This window comes from Platichthys flesus, chromosome 4 (genome assembly GCF_949316205.1).
Source record: "Platichthys flesus chromosome 4, fPlaFle2.1, whole genome shotgun sequence".
Lineage (NCBI taxonomy): Eukaryota > Metazoa > Chordata > Actinopteri > Pleuronectiformes > Pleuronectidae > Platichthys > Platichthys flesus.
The window spans coordinates 18,656,981-18,680,562 of record NC_084948.1 but is presented as its reverse complement, the minus strand read 5'-3'; the positions used below and the strand labels follow the sequence as shown (position 1 = coordinate 18,680,562).

The 23,582-nt window shown below is 42.1% G+C and overlaps 1 protein-coding gene across 1 annotated transcript in view; it reads right to left on the bottom strand.

Moving 5' to 3' along the window:
• Window positions 1–23,582, bottom strand: part of sipa1l3 (signal-induced proliferation-associated 1 like 3) — a 64,059-nt gene that overhangs the window by 26,192 nt on the left and 14,285 nt on the right. The window contains exons 2-3 of the mRNA XM_062385381.1: window positions 8,334–8,417; window positions 208–923 (exon numbers count right to left, since the gene is read on the bottom strand). Coding sequence (XP_062241365.1) covers window positions 208–684 — 477 coding nt within the window. The 5' untranslated portion in view covers window positions 685–923; window positions 8,334–8,417. The remainder of the gene's footprint in view (window positions 1–207; window positions 924–8,333; window positions 8,418–23,582) is intronic.

The window sequence follows — 23,582 nt, the reverse complement described above, 5'->3', positions numbered from 1 at the left end:
ATGTTTGTTTATATGGCTCCACTTGTTTGGACTGATTAATTAATTCTAAACATGCTTTTTCATAATGTGTTAAAACAGAGGTAAGATGCGCACTTTTGCCAATTGTAGTAGGTCAATAAGAACACAAATCAAAGAAAACTAAAGTCATGTTTCATATTTTTCTTTGTTTGGAGCAGATGAACCAAACTACCGGTGTTTAAGACTCACCTCGTTCTCATCCTGCTCGCTGAGAGTCACTTCGCTGTTGGAGCGCTGTCGTAGCGGTGGGAAAACTCTCAGACTCAAAGGTGAACCTCTCTCTCCTCCAAAGCCCCCGAGCCTGAACTCATCCCTTGACCGTCGTCGTGGCAACCTTGCGACTCCTCCCCGCCTCAGCCCGACATCAGATGACAAGATGGAGGATGAAACTGAGGTGGAGCAGTCATCTCCATAGTGATTGCTGCCAAATTGCCCATTCTCAATGAGCGACTCTCGTGACTGTGCGCGACGCGGAGGCCACTCCGCGATCCGGGCTCGAACGCCCATCTTGGGCACGGACATGCGTGGCTGTAGGGCAAGGTCTGCGAGGATTGGATGGCCATTGGGGGTGTGACGAAATGGAGTGTGCTGGGGAAACACCCCTCCTCCTCCATCAAGAAGGTCCGAGGAGGTGCAAGTGACCCCTCTGTCTCTGTAGTTGTTCATGGCTCCCCAGGAGGGCTCAGGGCCGTGGTGCAGGGGGCTGGCATCCCATGTCCGGAGGGGTGCTGGGGAGGAGGGAAAAAAGGGGCTCCACACAGACTCTGCTGACAGTGCTACGGCCTCTAGCTCCCCAAAACATTGCCTTCCACTTGCAGGGTGTGAAAGACCTCACTGGTCCATGATGGACCAGAATCAGTGAGGACCGGTTCTCCTCTTATTCTTCTTCTCTGAATATTTTCACCCTGAGAAAAAAAAGGGATAAATAATCATTCCAACAAATCCGTTTTGCACAATTGGCACAAAAACATCCAAAACCAAAACAAATTAGATTTTAACAAACAAAAACTGAGCACTGAAACCAGAAAAGAGCGACTCAGTCAACTCAACTGTAAACCAGCGTGAGGCTGATAAGCCACAGAGAGAGAGAGAGAGAGAGAGAGAGAGAGAGAGAGAGAGAGAGAGAGAGAGAGAGAGAGAGAGAGAGAGAGAGAGAGAGAGAGAGAGAGAGAGAGAGAGAGAGAGAGAGAGAGAGAGAGAGAGAGAGGTGAAGGATGTGATGCAGGATTTCTCCCATTGAGGCTAATCTTCAGGAGGCTGACAAGGGACATTATTATCCCACACACACACACACACACTGTGCTCTCAAGCGCATGTGCGTGACAACAGAATCACTCATATACCCACAGGACATGAAGGCTGCGGTGACGATGCATGCAGCTCCTGACTGATTTTGTCATCATGCTGACACTGACCTCCACTAGGCTGAGACACAGAAACATGTTTTCTCTCCATTTATAAATATTATAATATGTTTTAATAGGTCACACAACTAAAAATGCAATATGGACAACATGATGATAATAACAGTTTGTGGGGTGGTTTGAATATTCTGAATGAGAGCTGCAGCAAAATGTCTAAAAATATAAATGTGCTCAATCCATCCATCTCTGCTCTAGTGGTGCTACTTTCCCCTTTCTGTCTAATCTCATTCTCTACTTTAGGTCTCTGTTCTGGGATTAAAGTTCCTTATCTACACAAGTCTCTGCTCAAAGCGACAAAGTTATTCACATATCTACATTAAGTGTTTTCAGAGAGCAAACATACACTGTCTGAAAAATACCTATGTGTGTATATAGGGAGGGATTGAGCATATTTATTTGCAACATGCTCACACGCACTAACACACCTTGGTCTAGTTGGAATCCAGCCTTCCTACACCATGCTATTAACACAACTCTCATGATTGAAAACCCAATGATTCTGGGTCTATTTACATTAAATCCTGTATTATACAATTAAACTACAAATAACATTTCATTAAACGCTTGTTATTGAATCATTTTCCTCATCAGTTTTTATTCAGATTGACCTTTTAAAATTTCACAACTTCAAAGAGCTTTTCCACGATGAATCAGACAGGAGCCGATTATGATTCAGCCACCGCCCACCCGCTCTCACATGCACGCACATGCACACAATGTTTCACTGTATAATCAGTTGGACTAGGATTTAACCACATTCAAATTTAGGCACTTTCACCGATACTGCTGTTAAACACTGGTTCAAGCCCTAGGCTTCACTTTCGTGGAGAGAGGAGCTAAATACTTTCCAGTAAATCTAACAGCCCACACAGTTCATACAATAGGAACAACTTTATTGTGAAAACAAATCTGTGCTTGTTTCTCTCCAGCTGCCTCAGAAACTCACAAATGTCGACTTCTGGGCCGCGATCTTGTTATGAAGTCCAATTTGCATAAAGTTGAGCTTTCCCGTTGATTCGAGGCAGCTCAGAGTGGTTTGTGTGTTTCCTGATACACAACGTCTTCTTTTGTGATACAAAATGTCTTTGCTGAATTCATTTCTGGCCCCTAGACTGCATTACTCAGTCACTCATACACGCACCATCAACAAAACTCATTCACAGCAAATAAAATCCCCAATTCGTCATCGGGCCACACTAATGTATCGTGTCTTTGTTTATGGCGGACCACAGGCACTTCATGTCCAAAGGCTCCCACTCTGATCATGCTTTCTGACAGAGTCTTTCCTCATCAGGAGAGCTGTCCTGTGATCCGTTCTCTCCAATCTCAGGCCCAATCCTCCATTGTCCAGCCCCAGCTGCAGGAGCTGTGTGCAGAATGGCTTTAGTATGTGTCTGAGGTGCCTGATTAGAGAGGCGAATGTGGTTTGCTCTTTATTGGTGACTTCTGTCAGCTCAGAGCCCATCAGTGAGAAACACACACAGCCGCACACATTGACAGATTGAGACTGGAAGACGTTTTCCCCTGTGAGACAGTGGATATGCGAGATGTTTTTCACAACATCAATACAACAGGACTGTCGACAGCCATGCCAGAGGCTCTGTGAAGTTTTACTAATGCAAAGAGGAGCTATGAGCTATATGAGCATCAACATGCTAATACACCCTCAATGAAAATAGAAATGCTAAAGCGGATCTGCAATACACACAGTTGATTCTGATGGGAATGACATTAGTTTAAAATGTATTTGGTCACACACCAGAGTATTGAATATTTGATCTGAAGATGGCACTAGTTGATAATAATCATTATCAGATTGTTTTGCCCTCTTAGGGGCAGCATAGACAAGCTGGGCACACAACACTGACATATCACATTTTGGGGAAAATGTTTCTTTTAGCCTTTTTTGGCCTCTATCAAATATAAATATGTGACTGATATCTTATCTAAGCTGCTAAATCCTCCACCAAATACATAGTCATGTATTTTGATGCTGAGCAGGGGGTGTAGGGTGGGTTTTTGGAGCTTTGGAGCTGAAAACGTTCTTTGGTAGCCAAAAATTACAACACAAGAGAAGTTGCACATCAGACGGATAATGAGCTGAAACTCGCCACAGAGCTCTGTTAAGACAAGCAAAGCCACAGTTTGTATCTCGGTTGGTTCATCACTACCAGAAACCCATTTCACAGTGTCTCTTGATGTACTGTTATTATAAACAATATAAATTACCACTTCTTAAGAGCTCATTAAAGATATTAGAATTTACCCTGAGGGTTCCATGAATGTCTAAACAAAATACCACCGCAATCCTTTCGAAAGTTGTAGCAACATTTCACTCAAAGCCACAAATAAATCTCATGATGCAAGATGAAAGTCAGATACCAAAGTCCTTCAGGTTCATCCTCTGAGAAGCAAGAACGTCTGTATACATTTTTTGCTGTTGAGACATCTGGACTGACCGACTATTGTAAATCGATAGAGCCACATTTCTATCTGAAAGCTAACAGGTCAGTCGACTTGTTACAGATGTTATTCAAGCCTGGTGTAGAAATACTATACTTTTACCACATCTAAAAAGTTTATCATTTTTCTTTTTGTCTTTGTTTAAGCTGTCTTTTAACCAGTGACCAGGTAATAAATTCATTAAATTACTTTAATTTGCGGCAATTATGGTTGATCGACTGCTATCTTAATAGTACCTAATAATACAAATAGGACAGATAGTGCCAAAAGACTGTATTAGGAAACCCAACTTTCAGACTCTGACTTGAAGTTTCCCGTTATTGTGGGGTGGGGCCGATGGCAAGCAGCTTGGGTGTGTTCAGAGTAAGGCACTTCTTTTTAAGGCCAATCAACATTCAAAAAAAATCCGCACAAAAAAAACAGAAGAACGATTCTCCGTCGGCTTCAGTGATAACTGGGTAGACAACCAGCTTTAGTGCAGACTTCAGTGGATAAAAGTGCAGGCATTTAATGCCTTTTAATTACTGGTCATGCTCATTCTCTCTCCCTCCACATCCACACTGACTTGCATGGTGCATGCTTGGCCCATGCACCACAAACACACACGGAGGCTGGTAATTACCCCGGTTAAATGGTTGTAATGACAGAGTTAGCATTGGATCACAGCTTCCCGAGAAATGAGTGTACTCGACATGGAGGAGGTGCCGCTGTTGCTGTTGCTCTGCCACAGTAATGTGGACAGACCTGAGATCAGTGCGGATTGTTACTGAGCTTGTCACAAACGGAAAAGGAACAGGGATGAGGAAGGATAGACCAGCGTTTCTCCTTCTGTCAGTGCCAAACAGCACATAGTCTAATTATATCTGCAGCAGGGATGTTGGCACCATGCACATGAAAAAAATATACTTCAGTACATAGACCAAAAGAATCTATAACCATGTAAACATAATTAAATGCAAACATAAACTAGCATAACAAGGAAAACAAACTCCCCAGACTTAAACAGTGAGTGTTAAATGTTTAGATCAAGCGATTGATGACAAAGCACGAGCTACATTCATTATAACTTGGTTTGAAGAACAGATGGTGGTACATATGACTGGCAGACGGCAGACAGGAGCTGAGCAGAGCTCAACACTGTCATAGAACACAATACAGAGCTGGCAGGGACACAAGGGGGGACTCTCTTTCACGTCATCCCGAAGGAAAGGACAGGACAGAGTGGGAGAACAGTGCCATCACAGGTCAGCCGCATCAAGTTAGAGCCAGATGATGTAATGAATTAAAAAACTGAAGGCAGTTTTATTAAGGATATAACCCCAGGTCATATAAAACAGTTTGTAAGGTGTGTGATATTAACACAGAACCTTGTTTCTGTTTAATCAGCCAAACAAAATAAAAGCAGAGCTGCAGACTTGAGATTTTGGCTGTGTTTGGAAAGTCCAAATAATCTACTTTCCTAACCACTATTCCTTGATGCCGAAAGAATACGTCACAGGGTCAAGGAAGGATGTGAAAGAGAAGCCGTAAGGAGAGAGGAGAGGAGAACCACGGTGCGGAGAAAATCTGACTGCTCTCATATAACAGGAGCTATGCACAAAATGTAGGGTACTATTGGCTGTAGGCTGAGCGCTGACAATTTCAATGAAGTTTCCTGTCCTAAATAAAATGACACATCTTGGGAAAATATGTTTTCAGTCTATAGAGTCTTACTCACAGGAAATAACAACAAAACACATTTAATTGAAAATGAAAATAAAACAAACAGGACTGAAATGTTGAAATGATAATTATTTTGTGTGTGCATTCCATTATCGTGGGATCGAAATAACTTATATTTGTGTTTTGTTCTGATAACGATGTTCTGAACTATAAGTATAAGAGCTATAAGAATTTTGTCCTTCAAATAAAACAGCTGTTTTTGTAAATTTATGTGGGGGTGTCCAGGTGCAACTATATAAGTTTGCGTTGCTTTAAATGTTGCAGCCACATAGAATAGTGGGGCGAGGTTTTCTCCTTTCCTATCATAAAGAATTGTCTGAAATTTTCCTTAAATATCAGAATTCAGATCTGACAGGGTTTCATCCTATAAGGAAGAATTGCAACCAACATTTACGAGATTAAAAAAACAGCACCTTAAAGAATTAGTAGATCAAGAGTCTAAAATTAACAGCAATCAGTAAATTGCTAAAAGGGTCAGTGTCTTTAAAAGGGAGCATTTTTTTTTAGTTCAATGTTTCATTATTTCCTGTAGTGAAGCAGTCAGACTCATGATGAGAGGTTACAGGATGACTGCCGGTGTCTTTTTACGTTTTCCTGATGTGAGTGAAGAGACGCACTGTTTTCCCTTTACTAAAACAGATTCAACAAAAAACTGATTGTGTTCTGTGGGCGTACGTGACAAACAGAGCCGCAAGGCCGTGCTTTTGACCTGGCCTCACTCGTAACCAGGATATATGAGAATAGTGCTGACTTTGCCTACTGCAGGAAAATTTCCCCCACAAAAGTCATGATTTTGCCTTAATGCTCCATCATTAGCGCAGTTGGCCAAGCCTCATGATAGACTGCAAAATCAGTCATAACAATGCAACTGCTTGGTTCAGAAAGCAATTTAAGACTTTTAAGAACATTTTAGCAAATTTAAACTCTAAAGAAATTTTAACTCAGAGAAGGATTACATTTGATCCTGTTTAATGGTCATACCGACCACACAATGAATGGAAAGTGTGACTGGTATGGCCTGGAAATATCAAAAAAATATTTTTATGGCATCAATATCACATACTTCCCAGTCATATACAACAATGATTCCTAAAATATTGTTAATTGATCATCAAACATGACCTAGATGAGCAGTAGAAAGTAGAGGGTAGAATTTATTAAAAAGGTCCACATATGAATTGTATCTCACGTCTGGAAAAATGGAGATTTCTCTGCCAGGTTTTGCTTCAGTCACTTCAGAATTTTTTTTGTCCCATATACAGGCTGACCTGTGTCCGCTCCATCAACAACAAAACCTCTACAGGAAACTATGAAAACAACATTGAGATGTCAGAACGCTGGACTGGAAGGAAACACACGGCCAAAGCTTCGGACTCTGGTCTATATTGGGCTGGTAAGTGTGTTTGTGTTATCTGTAGGCGACATCTCTCCCTCTCAGCCTGGAGCTGTACAGAGATGCAGCTCTCCCTGTCGCCCTGCTTTCCTCTCCACTCACTTTCCTCCTCCACAGTCTCTCTCGACCTCACTGTCATTGTCTCCATTGATTTCCGTCTACATTGTTTTGCTGAATCCCGCTGATGTTGCTAGTGTCACTTCTAACTGCCTGTTTGTCTGTCCGGCTGCTGTCCCATGACACTGACACAACTCGGGAGAAGGAGGATGACGAGGAGGAAGACCAGAGGTTGGGGTGAAAAGAGCAAGACTCATTAAGCATGCGCGAACACACACAGTCAGAAACCTGCATAACAAGTGCTATGATTTGCATCCAGTCGGAGGATTATAAATTGCAGCCCACATCCCAGTTCATTATCATTGTTATTCACTCGTTTATCGGCCAGAGACAAATCAGAAGAGTGGCGTCTGAGCTTTGAAGGAAAAACAGAGGGAAGGAGATGAGTATCTAAATGTTCAGATACTGCCGTGCTTCCATAGGATTTCCCTGGTGGTCTGACGTTTCCTGAAATAATCCAGTTCATCGGCCAAGATGAACTTGAATTTCTCACAGGTGGAGAAGGGCAGAGGTCGACGTGCCGGGATCTCCAGCTGAAGGGCATCGACAGAGGGTCGAGACTCGCAAGCAGCCCGAATGTCTTATTGAATGATGGCCCTTCTTACATTAAGCAGATGTACAGAATAAAATGAACACATTATCCTTAATGGTGCATCTACAAGTAGTTTCAGAGTAAAACAAATGTTTCTGTATTAATATACAGTATATGTTTTCCTAAACTTGGACTGTTGTTTGTAGAAGAAAACAAGACATGTGATAAAGTCATCATGGGCTCAAAGACACACCGTGGTGGGTGGTTCACATGTTTATATACCTTTAATATACCTATAAACCATTAATTGACTAGTAAAGAGAATAATCAGGTTGTTGTTGAAGAAGTCAGTATGATGAGTATATCTGGCTAATTCAGCTAAAACCAATCAACTTATAAACTAGAGGTACAACAGCTTCAACTCAAGTTATTTTAATCATAGTTAAGACTTGTTTCCTGATTGTTTGTTTTGGCAATAATTTGTTGGAAATTATGTCCATCACACGTTCTGGAACTGGAATAATATTAACTTAATAACAAAATGTCAGTGATCAGCAGAGGAAACGCTCTCGGTAAATTACCCAAAACGGATTAGGGATTCAATTGCACAATGCACACCTTCAAAAACAAAGACACACAACACAGTAGTAGGTGTACACATTACCTTGTTCTGCCTTCAGCTGCAGGTGAAACGGGTGTGGTGAGGTCTGACGTCACAATGCAGGAGGGGGAAGCCCCGTATTTTACTCTGTAGAAAAACAGATGTAGAAATTAAGTTTAGTGCTTTTCGGTGCTAGACACAGTTCAGCTCAAACTCTGGGGTTAATTTTCAGTTAATAAAAGAACTTAATGTTTTTTGCTTTGCATGTGTTATGAGTTTCGCTCGATGCGTAACAGACACACAACAGACAGAATACATATGTCATATCGATGTTTTTATGGTATTTCTCATAATCTGTGAGTGGCAGTTATAATTGAGGACATGCTTGTATGTGTGTTGCAGCAGAGCAGCTGTAATCAGTTCCATGCTCGTCAGATCATCGACGCACACACACCCACACACATATGTCTATTGTTTAAGAGGAGTCTGTACAAAGGTGCCTGGGGTGGTCTATCTGTACTGTAAACACATTTGCATACACACACACACACACACACACACACACACACACACACACACTGGTTTGCACACAAACAGAGCTAAAAGACACCGACGTGGCCTCTGCAAAAACGTATGTGGTTTTAATATTAGCTCAAATACTGAACATGAAGTAATGTGCATTAAAACAAACAAACAGCTGAACCGCTACAGATGGAACATATGACTGTGCCCCGACTGTTTGTCTCCATCGACCTATGTCCCCATCATCATCTCTGTCCACCTTTAGCTCTTTCTCATCCAAAGATAGATGGATAGATGAATGCAAATACAGAAAAAGAGGCAAAGTGAAGGAGGCTGTGCATTGTGATTAGAGGTCGGGCCCTGTGAACAGCGGGGGAGGGCTCCTCAAGTATAAGTAGGACATAAAGAGCGGGTGAAGTGGGGCCAGAGGAGGGGGCTGGTGGGAATCAGCACACATAATGTCCTGAGGGGGAGGCCCATTACTGTCTGAAAAATGCATTTCTAATCAATACCAATCAATCAGGCTCCACTTATCCTGCCACGGCAAGCTTAATAATACTGTCCTTAACAGAGGGGTGAGAGCAGGGGTGGACAAGGGTAAGTGATTGTGTGTGATTGTCTATTTTCTACAGAAGGCGTCAGCTCTTAACAAAGCTGGCATTATCATCATGGATTTAAGGCTCACGCTTCAATCTACTGCTCTGAAAATGAAATTAAACATTAAGTTAAAACTTCCCAACAGTGGCATAGTGGAGTTCCCACCACAGACCTGCAGGGCCCCAGACCTTTCCGTCTGTGAGCAGCCACAGTCTGAAGCCGTTATCACATACACTCAAGGACACGCATATACAAGTGAGATCAAATTCCAAGTTACACCTACAGCTGCATGCATTACTATAAGCCTCATCTATTAGTCTTGTTGTTGACAGAAAGTTCATCTGCAATGATTTTGGTTGTATAATCTGGAGATGAATCAATAATGAAAACAATACTTAGCTATAGCCCTACTCATAAGCCAGCCGATACCTGAATCACAAGTCGCAGCCACACTTGACATTAGTGATGTGGTCAGAAGGTCAACAGCAGCAGTGAAGGGACTCACAGACAGTAAACCGCACACACACAAAACTACAGCATAACAAACTTCCACATGGTTGAATCATCATCTCTGTGACAGAAACTCAGCTTTAAATGTTTGGTGTGAGGATCAGACAATGGTTTCTGTGGTATTGCTGCTATTCCTGAAGTACCTGTAGCGTTTTTTTTTGTCTCAACCAGTGTCTTTGGCAACATTGGCAGAAAGCCAGTGGGTCTGTTTTTAGTATGAACGACCTGTACATTCCTCTGGGTCTGATAAAGCAAATGTATCAAAGGACCCTGCAGAGGATGAAGACAAACAGCCTCTGTGGCTCCAGAAACACCACATCCACCACATCAGTGAACCTTCACTCGGACTAGTGAAATGTGGAGATGAGACGTCCCCACCTCTGCCTTTTGGATAGTCAGTTTGCAAAGCCACGGATAAGCTTGACAGATTGGTCATTGCACGCACCAAACTGTGACATTGAGACTACGCTTCTGTCTTTCAGTTTCGTCTCCTCTTAAACAATAGGTGTCGTGAGATAAATACAACCACAGCAGAACAACACTTCTGGCACCCGCTTGTTTTCTCCAGGAGCACCGCCTGTGGCTTGTGCAATCTTCTTTGCCTTGACAAACCAGGTGCATTCTTGTCATTATCAACCGTCTCTGCAATCGCCCTCTATGAGCCATCTGGGAATCTTTATGCCATTGATGACATTAATGGGGGGGGGGGGGGGTCATAATGATCTATGTAGAGAAGAACCTGTTCCCAGACTCTTGCCTCCAGCTCAGTGTTGCGCTAAACGCACTGCATGCACAAAGTTAAAACAGTTGGGAGGCGTGTGAGCAGCCCAAACTATGCTGCGCAATAGAAAAATATAACACAACTGTGTAGGTACAGGAAGCTTGAGACCGGGGCTTTGGTGATGTCTGTTGTGGATTTTTAGAAGTAAAGTATTAACTTTCACAGAGCCACGACAGAGTTTGCATATTCCCTCTGTGTGCACATAATGTATACTGTACAGTGGAACCACGAGTTCAGCATAAATAAATCTATAAATAAATTAATCTACTGTCTCATTACAGTAGAAGGGCTCACGCCGTTGATGGGATAAAAAGAAAGTCCATGTGTGAGTCTGCAGACTTGTCACGGCCTTCACCATTACTGGTATTTTGTTGTGATTAAGATGGGATTAGTGTCACAAGTCAGATGCAGGAATATTTCAGAGCATTTACTGTGTCAGAGCTCAGCCTTGAAGTTTCCCTTCACACTGTGAGTTGAAAAGCAGGTGGTCTTAAAGAGACAGAAGCTAAAACCTAGCATTTCTGACAGAGGCTGAAAAGAGGAGCTGCGGCAATGGACAGCATGGGAAAAGTGATGTTTTTTCTGAGCATGAAAAGTAATAATCCTAATTAAAAGATGAACCTGAATATACCAGAGTACGATATGTCTCCTTTAAAGCTTCGGAATTTCTCCTTATAATATCAAGTAGCCTTTTAAGCAATTTTATCCATTTCCAGCACTAAACACACATGGCAGTTTACGGCAGAATACTGAATAATCAAGTTTGCTTAGCCGTTATATACAAAAATATGAACTGATTACTTTTTAGTTGTAATTTTACCCTGTAATTAGTGAATGTTTGACTGAAGCTGTACAGATTGATATAAACCACACATCACTTCAGTGTCCTTTTTTCATATTATGCCCTAGTCTGGAGAGCGTAATGAATATATATGCTGCAGGAGAGGGAGGGAACCCCCTGCACTGAGGGGTGGGCAGCCCCATTCAAACTCCAACACACAGGGGTGGGGACTGCCACACTTTCATCCCTTTCACATCTCAGTCACTCCTCACGCCCCTCAGCACCCCCCTGTGATTCTCGCGGCCTCATCTTATACAAATGAAACAAAGCGACGATTATGCGCATGGAAAAATAGAAAAGGAAAAAAGACCCTGGTTTGCTCCATTTGTTCCTCACAAGAGAACGGCACGTGTCTCTGTCCAGCTGCGAAGATCTTCATTTAGATGACATCAGGATGTAGTGGGAGTGTCGCATGAGGGAAGAGCGACAGAGAAGCAGCAGAGTGAAACCAGACAGTGAACTCCACAAGTAGCACTGTGCGCTGTGAATAAATCAAGCTCTGATCGATAAGCAGCGGATCAATATGAGTGAGATGTTATTCTTAAAATGAGATTGATGATGAGCAGAGTTCAGTGTTGCAGTATGAATCTGCAGGGTAAGCATGCACAGTTTGAATTAGATACAAAAACATTTAAGCAACATTACAGGCTAGAAAAAAAGCCACAAGGCTTTTGTTAATTAAATTAAAGCCATTTTAATCCTTTTAAGTGCTGTCTTAATGGAAACTCACATCAGTAATTAATAAGGCCTGCAGATTCCCTCTTGTTTACTCAAATGGTCATTTTTAGAAAGAAACATTTAACTCACAAGTACATAGATTTGTTTCAAATGTTATCTTTTTTAGACTAGTATTTCTAATTAATTCTGGATAAGAGACGGATGATTGCAATGTGTTCATTTATTCCAACCTGAGCTTCTTGATACAAACCAAAACAATAACACTCAAAAAACCTTTATTTCCTAATTTTATAAGAATTGAAGTCCACAGGATTTGCTCTTTAGCTCTGGGCAACATAAGGGGAAAATGCAGTGATGAAGTCATATGCAATACACAGAGCTGCCTCCACCAAAACCACTTGGAAACGCTGCTGTGGCTGTTTGATCGCTATGCTGGCGCTGGTTGCCATGGGAACGAGAAGGTGCACCAACAAGAAGATGTATGATGTAGGCGGTGGGCCGCAGGCAATCAGGACACACAACCTGAGAGTGGTGCGGTACATAATATCACACAGCAGCACAGTAAATCCACATTACATGACCAACAGTTGGTCACTCTGCAGCAGCTCCGTGATTTCACTGCAGCACACAACTCGCACTGCATGTGCTTTACTGCACTGGCTGAAACTTCACGCTCCCTAATAAAAGGTGCCGCAGTGGATTATTGTATTTCTTTATTTGACTTTTCTGTCTGTGAAATGTTCTCCGTCCTCCCCCTGTGGTTACATCAGTCTCCCCTCACTACGCCTCTGCAGGGCTACTCGCGACCACATGCCACAAGAGCATCAAAGCCAAAGTCTGAATGGGCTCTAAACTCCTCACAGACATGAAAAAGCTTAGGACTGTAAAAGTGCTCCCATCAGCAGACTTCCAGCATCTGTTACTTGTTTTTGTTTCCATAGCGTTTACTCCAGTCGAGCAAATTCTTTGCATTTTCTATAGATGGTCATCTCAGACACTATCTGTGCTGAATTAAGCAGCCATATGCCCGGATCCAGTGCAGCTGTAAGAAGAGCCTTTTTCGATAATGTTCTGCAGAGTTTGAACCGAGTGACAGAGTAAATACAAAGGATTAGTGCAGGAGTTAAAAGGGTGAAGTTTACTGTACAGCTGGAACTTTATTGATGAGGCCACCACAAAAAAACCTTGGGCCTTCATTAATAACAACTTCACAAGTATCTGAGAAAAGCTGCTCAGTCTGACAAGACAATATGGATGGATGTGTCCTGGTTTGTACATTTGTGTTTAAGTATCTGTTCTTGCATACTAAAGCTGCAGAGGGTTGGAAATAAACCTAAAATTTAAAATCTGCAATTAATTGAGCATCATTTTTATAAAAAATATAATAATTGCTGATTGCTGTTTTCAACTTTTCAAATTGAAAACAGAACTAAAATTTAAAATCTGCAATTAATTGAGCATAATTTTTATAAAAAATATAATAATTGCTGATTGCTGTTTTCAACTTTTCAAATGTGATGATCTGGTACTTTTCTTTATCATACATGATAGTAATCGGAAGATTGTTAAAGTTTAGGCAGCTAGTCAGATAATCAACACTTAAAGATGTTGCTCTGCTCTGTGGGAAATTAAAACCGGTATTTTTTTTAATTTTCATTTAATAAACAAAATGTTGTATCAATTAATCACAAAGCAAAAAGAGTTGCAGCCCTAACAAACACAAAATGTGCCCTAATAAAAAACCTTCAATCTCTAACTACGTCATTGAAAAACTGAATTAGTCATAACAAAGACATGTTCAGCATCTGGGTCAGAAGGCACATCCCCTGGCGTCAGGTGGCTGGAGGCACGTATACAGATTACATCTACATTTTGTCAGCTAGCTGCTACCTGTTGCAGCTAGCTGGAGAACAGGACCACATAATGTCGTGCAAACAGCATTCCTGTGCGGTGACATGCAGGTCTGACACAAGAGCAGCTGAAAGGAACACATCGGCTTCACTGACTCTTTAAACCAAACAGAGACCAGAGGGCACATTTGTGACAAGACCAACACGTGTTTCTATGATGTGAGGGGGACAGCGTGCAGATGAGTGAGGTGGAAATCAACATTTAAACAATTAGGTTTAAAACCTATAGGAATTCAATGATGAAGATTCACTCAATCCAGCAGGTAAAGAATCTTAAACTATACAAAAATAAAGTTTATGTCACAGATGTTCAGCTGACGGCTCTCAGTGCAAAAAAATATGGAGCTTGAGAACTTAAGGAAACAAAGCTACATGCCCTCAGCCAAACTATTGGTTTCTGCCCCTATGGGTGTGTATTTGTGTGCGTGTGTGTGTGTGTGTGTTCTCGCTCAGCAGCAGATCCTCGGGGTGACTTACACCATCACAGCTGTTGCGGCTCCCACAGAGACGACTCAGGGGAGAGCAGCGGGCTACTGCTGCTCCACACTGATTAATCCAAGGCTGTGCACAGGGACCATTGAGGAAAACACACACACACACACACACACACACACACACACACACACACACACACACACACACACACACACACACACACACACACACACACACACACACACACACACACACACACACACACACACACACACACACACACACACACACACACACACACACTCACACACTCACACACTCACACACTCACTCACACACTCACTCACATTCAGAGCTGCATGTTAACTCCAGCAGTTAGGAGATTATGACATAGTTGAATAGCTTATAGTGTAAATAATTCAGTAATGATTATCTTCTATTGTCTCAGGGTTTTGGTGCATTTTTGTGGGTTTTCATTTCAGAATCATCTATCATTATATGTTAAACATTTCTTAGTTGTCTTTCCTTAATGGGAAACGACTGCTACTGCCTGTCTGTTACCTTCATGTTGACTCAAAATAAAAGAGTTTAACTCACTGTTGCTCACATCACTGGTGAATCAAGTCGAAACCAGCCAAATTCTGACTCCTCCTCAGTATTCGAGTAAAGGAATTAATAATAAACTGGTTCAAGTTTTTCCCTGTAGAAGGATGACCTCTCTACCTGAACACTGCATCCTGTGCCTGGGCAGAACACACCATCTTGGCTGCTCTGATTAATCACATCATATAGAAATATAAAAAAAGGGGGGGGGGAGGAAAACACCCAACAATCATGCCTTGTACAGAGACGGCTGGGTAAACACGCCTGCCGTTGCACTATATCAGTGACACATGCTTTTATAATTGGGAATAACGTTGGATTCATGTTTGCTCACCTGTCGAGAAGATAACAGCTCTGGAGGCAGACTGTGAGAGGGATTCCAACTAGTAAATACATCTGCCATATTCAATCTGTCCTACACAATAGTGATTAGCAGGCAGTTCCCCCTTTATGCTCAACAAATGCAGTCTGGCAGCATGAGAGAGAAAAAAACGATTAGCAATTTGTGCTCCTGTTTCCAAACACTCACCACTAAGTAAGAGGCCTGAACAGCAGAGACAGATTTTCTCAAATTAGCCTAAAATATTTTGACCGTTTCTGAGGCAGGGGGCTGTGATTTGGTTTCACTCTGAGGGCAGCTACAGTGCGCCCAGGAAAAATCCGCCAGCTGATGGTTATTAAGGGGTTAGTAAATCACTGGTCAATTATTATAATCTTCCACAAATCCTATAAAAACACGCACACATAAAAAACAATGAAAATCAAGCCATCAAAACAGCACAGATCATTTTACTGCCTGTGGGTAACCAATCCATTGCAACAAGCATATTTAGTGTTGTCTCAATAGTTGTTTTTCCACATTCAAAGCATTAAATGCTAATATCATATTTTAGTTAGTGAGCTTTAGTTGTGCTGTTTGGGTTTGTGTAAGTTTGCAAGTTTGCACTTTAGTTAGAGGGGAAATAGAGCCCCCGAACCCAACAGGCATTCTGCTTTTAATGTCTGAACCCGATCCGAAGCCAATGCAGTTTATGTGAGTTTTGTGAGTTTGTGTTTCATTTCCTTGACACGTATGGTTGTTGCTTGTTTTCCCTTAATACAGACAGTGAAATGTAGTGTAAAAAAGCAAGCCGTACCAATGGGAATGACTTAAACAATAATATATTTTCAAAATCTTTGACACGCAACCAAGGCTGGGTTCAGGTCAGGTATTCAGACGCTGCTATGGACACTGCACTTGTCAGCTTAACATGAAAATGTAGGTTTATCATTAGAAATAATAGACCCATAAATTAAAGCATTACTCTTGATTTTGCTAGTTATAAATAGGACTAACAAAATGTATGTATTCCTCAAAGAAATGTAAAATACATTGTCTCTGTTCTCGGTTATTATCTTACAATATTACCCTCACGCAGGGGAAGCGGGGGCAGGAGTGCGTGGAGGTATAGGCTAAGTGTGTTGTGCGAGCTGCTGGTTATTTCAAGGTTCTTCCTGTAACCAAATCAGGGCAGTGACAGACTAATGAGGCTAAATGATGATGAGGCTTCAGGAAGAGACGGCCTCCAGCAGGGAGAAGAGAGGATGTGTCAAACAGCCGGGTGAGACTTTCTTCCGGAAGCTTTACATTTATAGAAACACATTATCAGGCAGAAAAGAGCTGGTCTCACTATCGGCAATGTCCAGCAGGAGCCATGGTTGGAGTTGCAGTGCGATAGAAAATCTCTTAAGTCATGTACCGATGATGATGTGATGATTATTGATCCCCAAAGAGGAAATCCCCTCCTTCATGTGGAGGTCAAAGGAGAGGGCTAACAGCTTGGTTTCATGTCCTTGAAGTACATCTCTGAGAAATATATACTGAGCTGCTGCCGTCTACTGACATAAACAGATGTAGGCTCTCACTCAACAGCCGCCCCCTATTCCGAGTCCCAGCCAAGCAACAGTCCTAAGAGTCCATCTCGCTACTTCCAGGGACCGGATCAGAAAGGGTCAAACACAGGGTAAGCTTCAATCAAAAAATTCCTAAAGCACATTCCTCACCGCACCTCACTTAAAACAGATTATTTAATCAGTGAGGGCAAATAAATGAGCCAAAAGGGGTATTTAAGGCTAAGAACGGGATCTGGCAACATTTAGGATTACTGAAGAGGAAAAAACTGATCTCTACGAGTCAGTGTTTTCTCGACTTCACACAAGAAACAACTGATAACTGATCATGCTCTATTGATCTCTCACAATCTAGTCTGGGAATTTGAGTGCGGACATGTTTAGGAGTTTCCCTTTCACACAGCAGGAGATTGTCGGGGTCAGATCTCCCAGGTCCTTCCCAGCACCAAGAAAATGTCCAGAACATTCAGGTGTGGGGCGGAGCATGCAGGACGCAGGACATGACAAATCAATGTATCCAAAAATTACAGCTTAATGAATAATTTGAAAAAAATTAAGTTAGTTGAAGCCCTAATCTGATCATCACAAAATAACATTAACAGTTTTCCAGCATTGAGTTTGATCTCATGTCAGCGCCACTTAAACCATGCTGCTAAACTGAGAGCATAATGTCATCTTTGCTCAGCTAAAGCTTTTAAGCATGCTGGCGATGACAGTGCCTTGAATTACATTCCCATCAGTTAAAATTTTTACACAGCTGACAGTGATGTCTTTTCTGCAACCTCCTCTCCATGATGCAACAACATAGAAAGAGTGTGGGTGAGTGCATGTGCTAGTGCGTGGGTGTGTGTGTTGTGTAGAGAGTTAAATCAGACAAAGAAGGCCTCTGACATAAATCCATCCCGTCTTTCTATCTCTTTCTCTTTTTTCTCTTTTACTGACTTCTCTCCTGAATGGTGCCATTGAGAGGCATTGAAAGAAGAGGCAGTTAGGACCTTATTCTGTGAGCTCCCAAGGGAATAAATGAGCTCTCAGAGTCAAACCTGACTGCAGTGGATCATTTTTCAGACTCAGGTCAAGGTTTGTACCAGGCTAAAAAAACAAGTCACGACATTTGAAAATCATGACACTAACATTCATGATCTAAGACTAGGTCCATTGCTTCAAAAACTACAATTGCAGCTGCCTCCACTTAGCATTTGCTTAGCTGTGCGGCCTAGATAAGCTCAGCTGGTGGAGAGAGTGTGGCAGGGTGGAGAGATAGCGGTCAGAGATAGAGATAATAGTGCCCGGCGGTTCCCTCTGTGAAATGATGGACTCCTTTGGGGTTTTGTGCTCAGACAGTATGTACTCTGACTGGATTTGTACCACAGTCGGTGGTTAGGTCAACACAAAGTGTGGGAAAGGCACAGCATAATGCGAGTGAAATACTGTAAGGTCAAATTAATCTCAGAGCAAGAGAATGGGTTTAACCGCTGGAGAACTTTGGAGATTAGACAGTGCAGTTTCTCCACATGCAACAGCAGGATAGAAAGAAAGGAAGGATAGTTTTCCGGTTTATTTTTTGCATCATATGCAACATCTGACACTGACAACACAGAATCCCACAGCTGAAGAGAAACTAAGTATAGCTGCATGGCACACAGCTAAACCTGCCAAAAAGAGCGTAAAGGAGTACCTCTGCATAAGCATTCAAATGCAAAAAATCCCTAATATACCTCTCCATGTTTCCTCCTCTCATCATGATGAGATCATAATGAGATAAGATGCTGCAGCTCATTGCCAAATATCCTCAGAGTCTGGAGCTGACCGAAGTAGTACAGGGGGTGCTGGGTTGTGAAACTTTTATAAACGTGTCACCACTGCTGTGTATTTGACTGTCTGCAGGAATGAGTGTTAGCTTGGAGGGATAACTTGGACTTTAAAGATGTTAAGTGTAGTGTCGCTGTCCCCTTGAGCATCCCATCCTACCTATTCAAACATCTGACTAAATTCTAAGCACTGTTCAGCCATAGTGGCCACATTGTAAAAGACGGGGGTCACATTTCCCAGTCCCCTTTTCCTAGCTTTAATGTATTAAAATGTTCAGCCAAAGAAAATTTGAGGTGTCGGCGGGCACATTTAGCCAAATGAAAAAAAAATAATTTGCCATCATGTAAATGTGGGACACCCATAAACGAAAAGCTGAACTGCCAGAGAGCGGAACAACTTGATCTGAACAGCAGAACTCCATCACGTGGTGGAAACACTGACCATAAATAACAGCTGACATTAGGCCTATACACTCTGGTCGTTACAGGCTGTCGCTGTAATGTGGGTAACTGCCTGATTGTACAGGAAAGGATTGTAAAAAATCTGTACTTAAAAGAGATGCTCTTGAGAAATTGCATTTATTAAACACCATTCACCTCAGGCTGATGGCACCAAACCGCCCCTAACCCTCCAGCCTGTCCTGAGGTGATCCTGATCCAGACCCTTTCGATCCACCGCAGGTACTCTTGACAGAGGCAGCCGAGTAGCAGCGGCAGCCGGCTAAGAGCTGCTAGAGGAAATTAAAAACACATCTACCACTCCCTTGTTCCTCCCTTTTCCTTCTTCTCCTCTTGAGCAGGCCAAATGCTGGTACCTCCTGGTAAAGTTTGTGTACTAAGTTCAAAACCTCTTACAATATTTATTGCCACAGTCCCCGAGTCCCTGCGAGAAAGAGCTGTGATTGTGCCGTCTCGGTGTCTGACTGATAAGAAACCTACTGTGCACAACTGCTCGACCTCAGACTAGACAAATGAGACTTCAAAAGAGTCATAAGAACCCAAAACCTATTTATAATGGCCTGAGTCACGTCTCCTCTCTCTGCTCCTGTGGTCAGGTTGGTTAGAAATTTATGGGATCATTTTGTTTGACATTGAGAAAAGGGGGGGGGGGGGGGGGTGCGGTACACGGAATATACAAGGAGGAGGAATGCGCCGGGGAACCCCACAAATATGATCCCGTGTTTTCACAGCCACTCAAGCCAAGTCTGAGCGGCTGGGTGAGCGTGGCCGTGGTCGGAATTTTGGTGATTGAGTGCTTTCAAACGCACACAACAAAACTCCGGTAGAAATATTTAGTTATTATATAGACCACATAAACTGTGATCGTTCTCTTTCTATTCTACAGTTTTTAAGGCCATATTGAATATTAATAAATAATAAATATGGATTTGTGGTTTCAGTTTCAGAGAGACAAAGTCATGAAAGACTAACTGATCATGGCATCAATCTCAACAGACTTTAGAAAGGTAATCTCAAAGCAGTTTTGCTTGTCCAACCATGCCCCTCAGTCTCGAGAAGCCGTTGCATGTAAACACGTTGAAACGGCCCAAGCCCACAACCCCCAAACAAAGCCGTCGGTTGCTGGGACTCAACTGGCAAAACAGGAAATACAACTCCATTGCTGCAGCATGCACGACACAGCGAGGATGACTTTGAACAAACCAGGCAATCGAGTTTTCTACAGCATGAGTCACTGCGCACCTTCACAGACAAGGAGTAGCAATTCCTTTTGAATTTTTCCTGCCATAACAACAACAAGTTGGCACACACACAACAACCGTCTGCCCTAAAACTGACAGAAACTTTCGGAAAACTTTACTTTTATGAATGTCAAGACATCTTTTTTCAGCAAGTAAAAACACACTGGGTGCAAAGCTGAAACTCAAGACATATTTTCACGCTGTAACTTGAGTTGGAACTAGGACGGGTTGGGAAATGCTCAGCGACTGGGGTGGTGCTGCTCCCTTCAAAGCCTCTGTGGAAGGTCTCGTTAATGAGACGAGCCTGTCGCTTTATGTGCCACATGTTTTGCAGTAACACACAAACTTTTAGCCTCAGTCCACACCTTGCTGCTCATTAGTTCCTCTACATCTATCTTATCTTCTATGTCTCCCTATAGTTTTTTGGCAGCCGCCTCCTCGTCTGCTGTCTATCTATTCCTCACATGATTTATTTTGTGTCATCCTGGCCGCTCTCCCCACCTGTGTATTACTGTTCATTATTCTCTCTCTCTCCCCCTGCCAGATGGACAGAGCTGAGGGGGTGACAAAGAGCAGAGCGTCCAGTTCTCACTGGGAGGCCGGTGTCCAAGCTGTTTGGTGATGGCATATCACAACCGCAGCATACACACAGCTTTGCACAGCTATCCTTATTAAGACTTTGCATTGACTTCAATTCATCGTGGACTGCCGAACAATAAACTTAAACCTAACCATAACCGCATGACCGATTCATGCCTAACTATAACGTTAACCTAACCACAATTCAAATCTTACACCTAACCTTAACCAGGATCTCAGACATACAATTTTACTTCATTAGGCCCGGGCTTTGGTGCCCAGGAAGTCAACTGGTCCAAACAAGGTCAGTGTTTATGCTGGAAAAGGTCCTAAAGACGTAATAAAAATGAGTATGCACACTAACAAAGAATGCTTGAGCATCTAATGAAGCTTCTGCAGCAGCAACCCACTGGCCACTTAGTTCTGTGGTTTTGCTCTAATGCTTTTTATAAACACAGACCTGGAGAATATGGGGAACAGGTGTCACACACACTCACTGTTAGCTGTTGGAGGTGTTACACTGACTGAAGAGAAACTCTACTCTTCTGTGTCTGTCTGTCGGTCTGTCTGTCTGTCTGTCCAGATCATTTCCTCCAACACATTTGCAAGAACATTGTGGTTTGTTCTCCTGCCAGTGCTATAGTCCCTCACAGAGGCAAATATTGACTGGGGCTGGCTTAGGTGCTTTTCTGCGCTCAAACACATCACCTTGGACTTTAGCTCAAAGTGCTGGAGTACACAAAGCCACCCAAACCATTGTGAACATTTTCGTTCCTCCTTTCTATGGAAAAATATCTTATTGTTCCACAATTGAGGAACAGTGATTCAGAGGGTGATGAGTTTGAAGTTGTAATTTCTGATAAACTACCGCTGGCTTTTTTCTAAACTGACTCACACATTATTGCAATCTGGGATCTTTTGATGTGTTAAATGTGACCTTTACCAATGAATCCAAACCAAAACTTATACTGCAAGTAAACTACTCACAGTGTAACTTATGCTAGTTACAACAAGTCATTTCAAGTTGTTAAATGACTTTGTGATATTAGGCAATATGCTTATCTTATCTATTGTTGCGAATTTCATGAAAAGATGAAGATGTCATCCATTTTATATACACACGTTATGGTATGTTAAATCCAGGTCTGTCTGTGCTGACAAATGTATGTTTGCCATGTATCTACCAATGTTATGCACCTGCCTGCTGAGGACGGTTAAAACTTGATGAAAGTTGTAATGGTCCACAGACACACCAATGCGGAGATTCAACATGTTTGAGAGACAGAGATAATGAAAGAAAGGGGGGCTGTACACAGTTCTACATTGAAACTATGCCACAAAACCCAAATGCAGAAATCGTTTATGTTAGTATGATAATTTATAATAGAACTGTCTAAATAATCAATGGGAAACATTGCAAAAAGCTACTGATTTTAACACTTTGGATCTACAGGGCTGCAACTAAAAAGTATTTTTAATATCGAGTAATGTGAAGATGGTTGTCTCTCTAATATCTAATTGACTCAATTTAATAATCAATTCATATTTTCAGTTGACTTGCTACAGGATTAATAATTATAACTCTAGTTATCTGACAGATGTTCCTTTTTGAAATTATTGTCATCAAGAAAAACAATCTAATTTTAGGGATCTGATCGAGGTTTGGATAGAGTTATGAACAGAGGTATGGACAGAGGTACAGACAGAGGTATGAACAGAGTGACCGCCACAGTGTGCCCATATGGTTCAAAGTCTTTCTGCTTGGCCCCTTCCTCCCACTACACTGTCCTCAACTGAGCCATCTGTTAAATCAACTAGACTGTGCCAGCCAGACCAGGCCCTGCCCTACAGCCACAGAGCACGGCCGCTTCTTCTGAGATGCAGAGCGTTAGTTTTGGATGTAATTTACATTCCCTCTTTCAAACTGCCTTCCCTGCGTAAACAAGAACCTGGCGTGCATGAACCAACACGATAATGCACTTAACATCCAATTATGTGATTAGATGAGAAAAGTTTGTTCATGCAAAGTGCTTAATTCCACTGTGTTTATGGGTGATATAAATATATACAATAAATAAACTCTGACCTGTAGAAATAGGTCAGAGTTTGTACAAAGTTGTACAAAGGGTAATTGTACAACGGATGCTGTGGTAATTCCACAGATAATGGGATCTTGGGGGAACAAAGATCTTTTATAACATGGGACCGAGTCTTCATGGCTGCCCAAACGGATCAGAGCATATGTGCAGTGACACATTTCATACCACTGTACTGTAGGATGCTTTTTAAAGTAAACTACACTTCTGTTTTGTTTAGCAGCTTGAACGTGGCCAAAACCTGCATAGAAATGCAAGAAGGTCTCTTTTAGATAACTCATTGTATTTCATCCCTGTGCTTTCTTTCTCAGTGTTAAGCGTATATCTGATACCCATATAAAAAGCCCAATTTATTCACC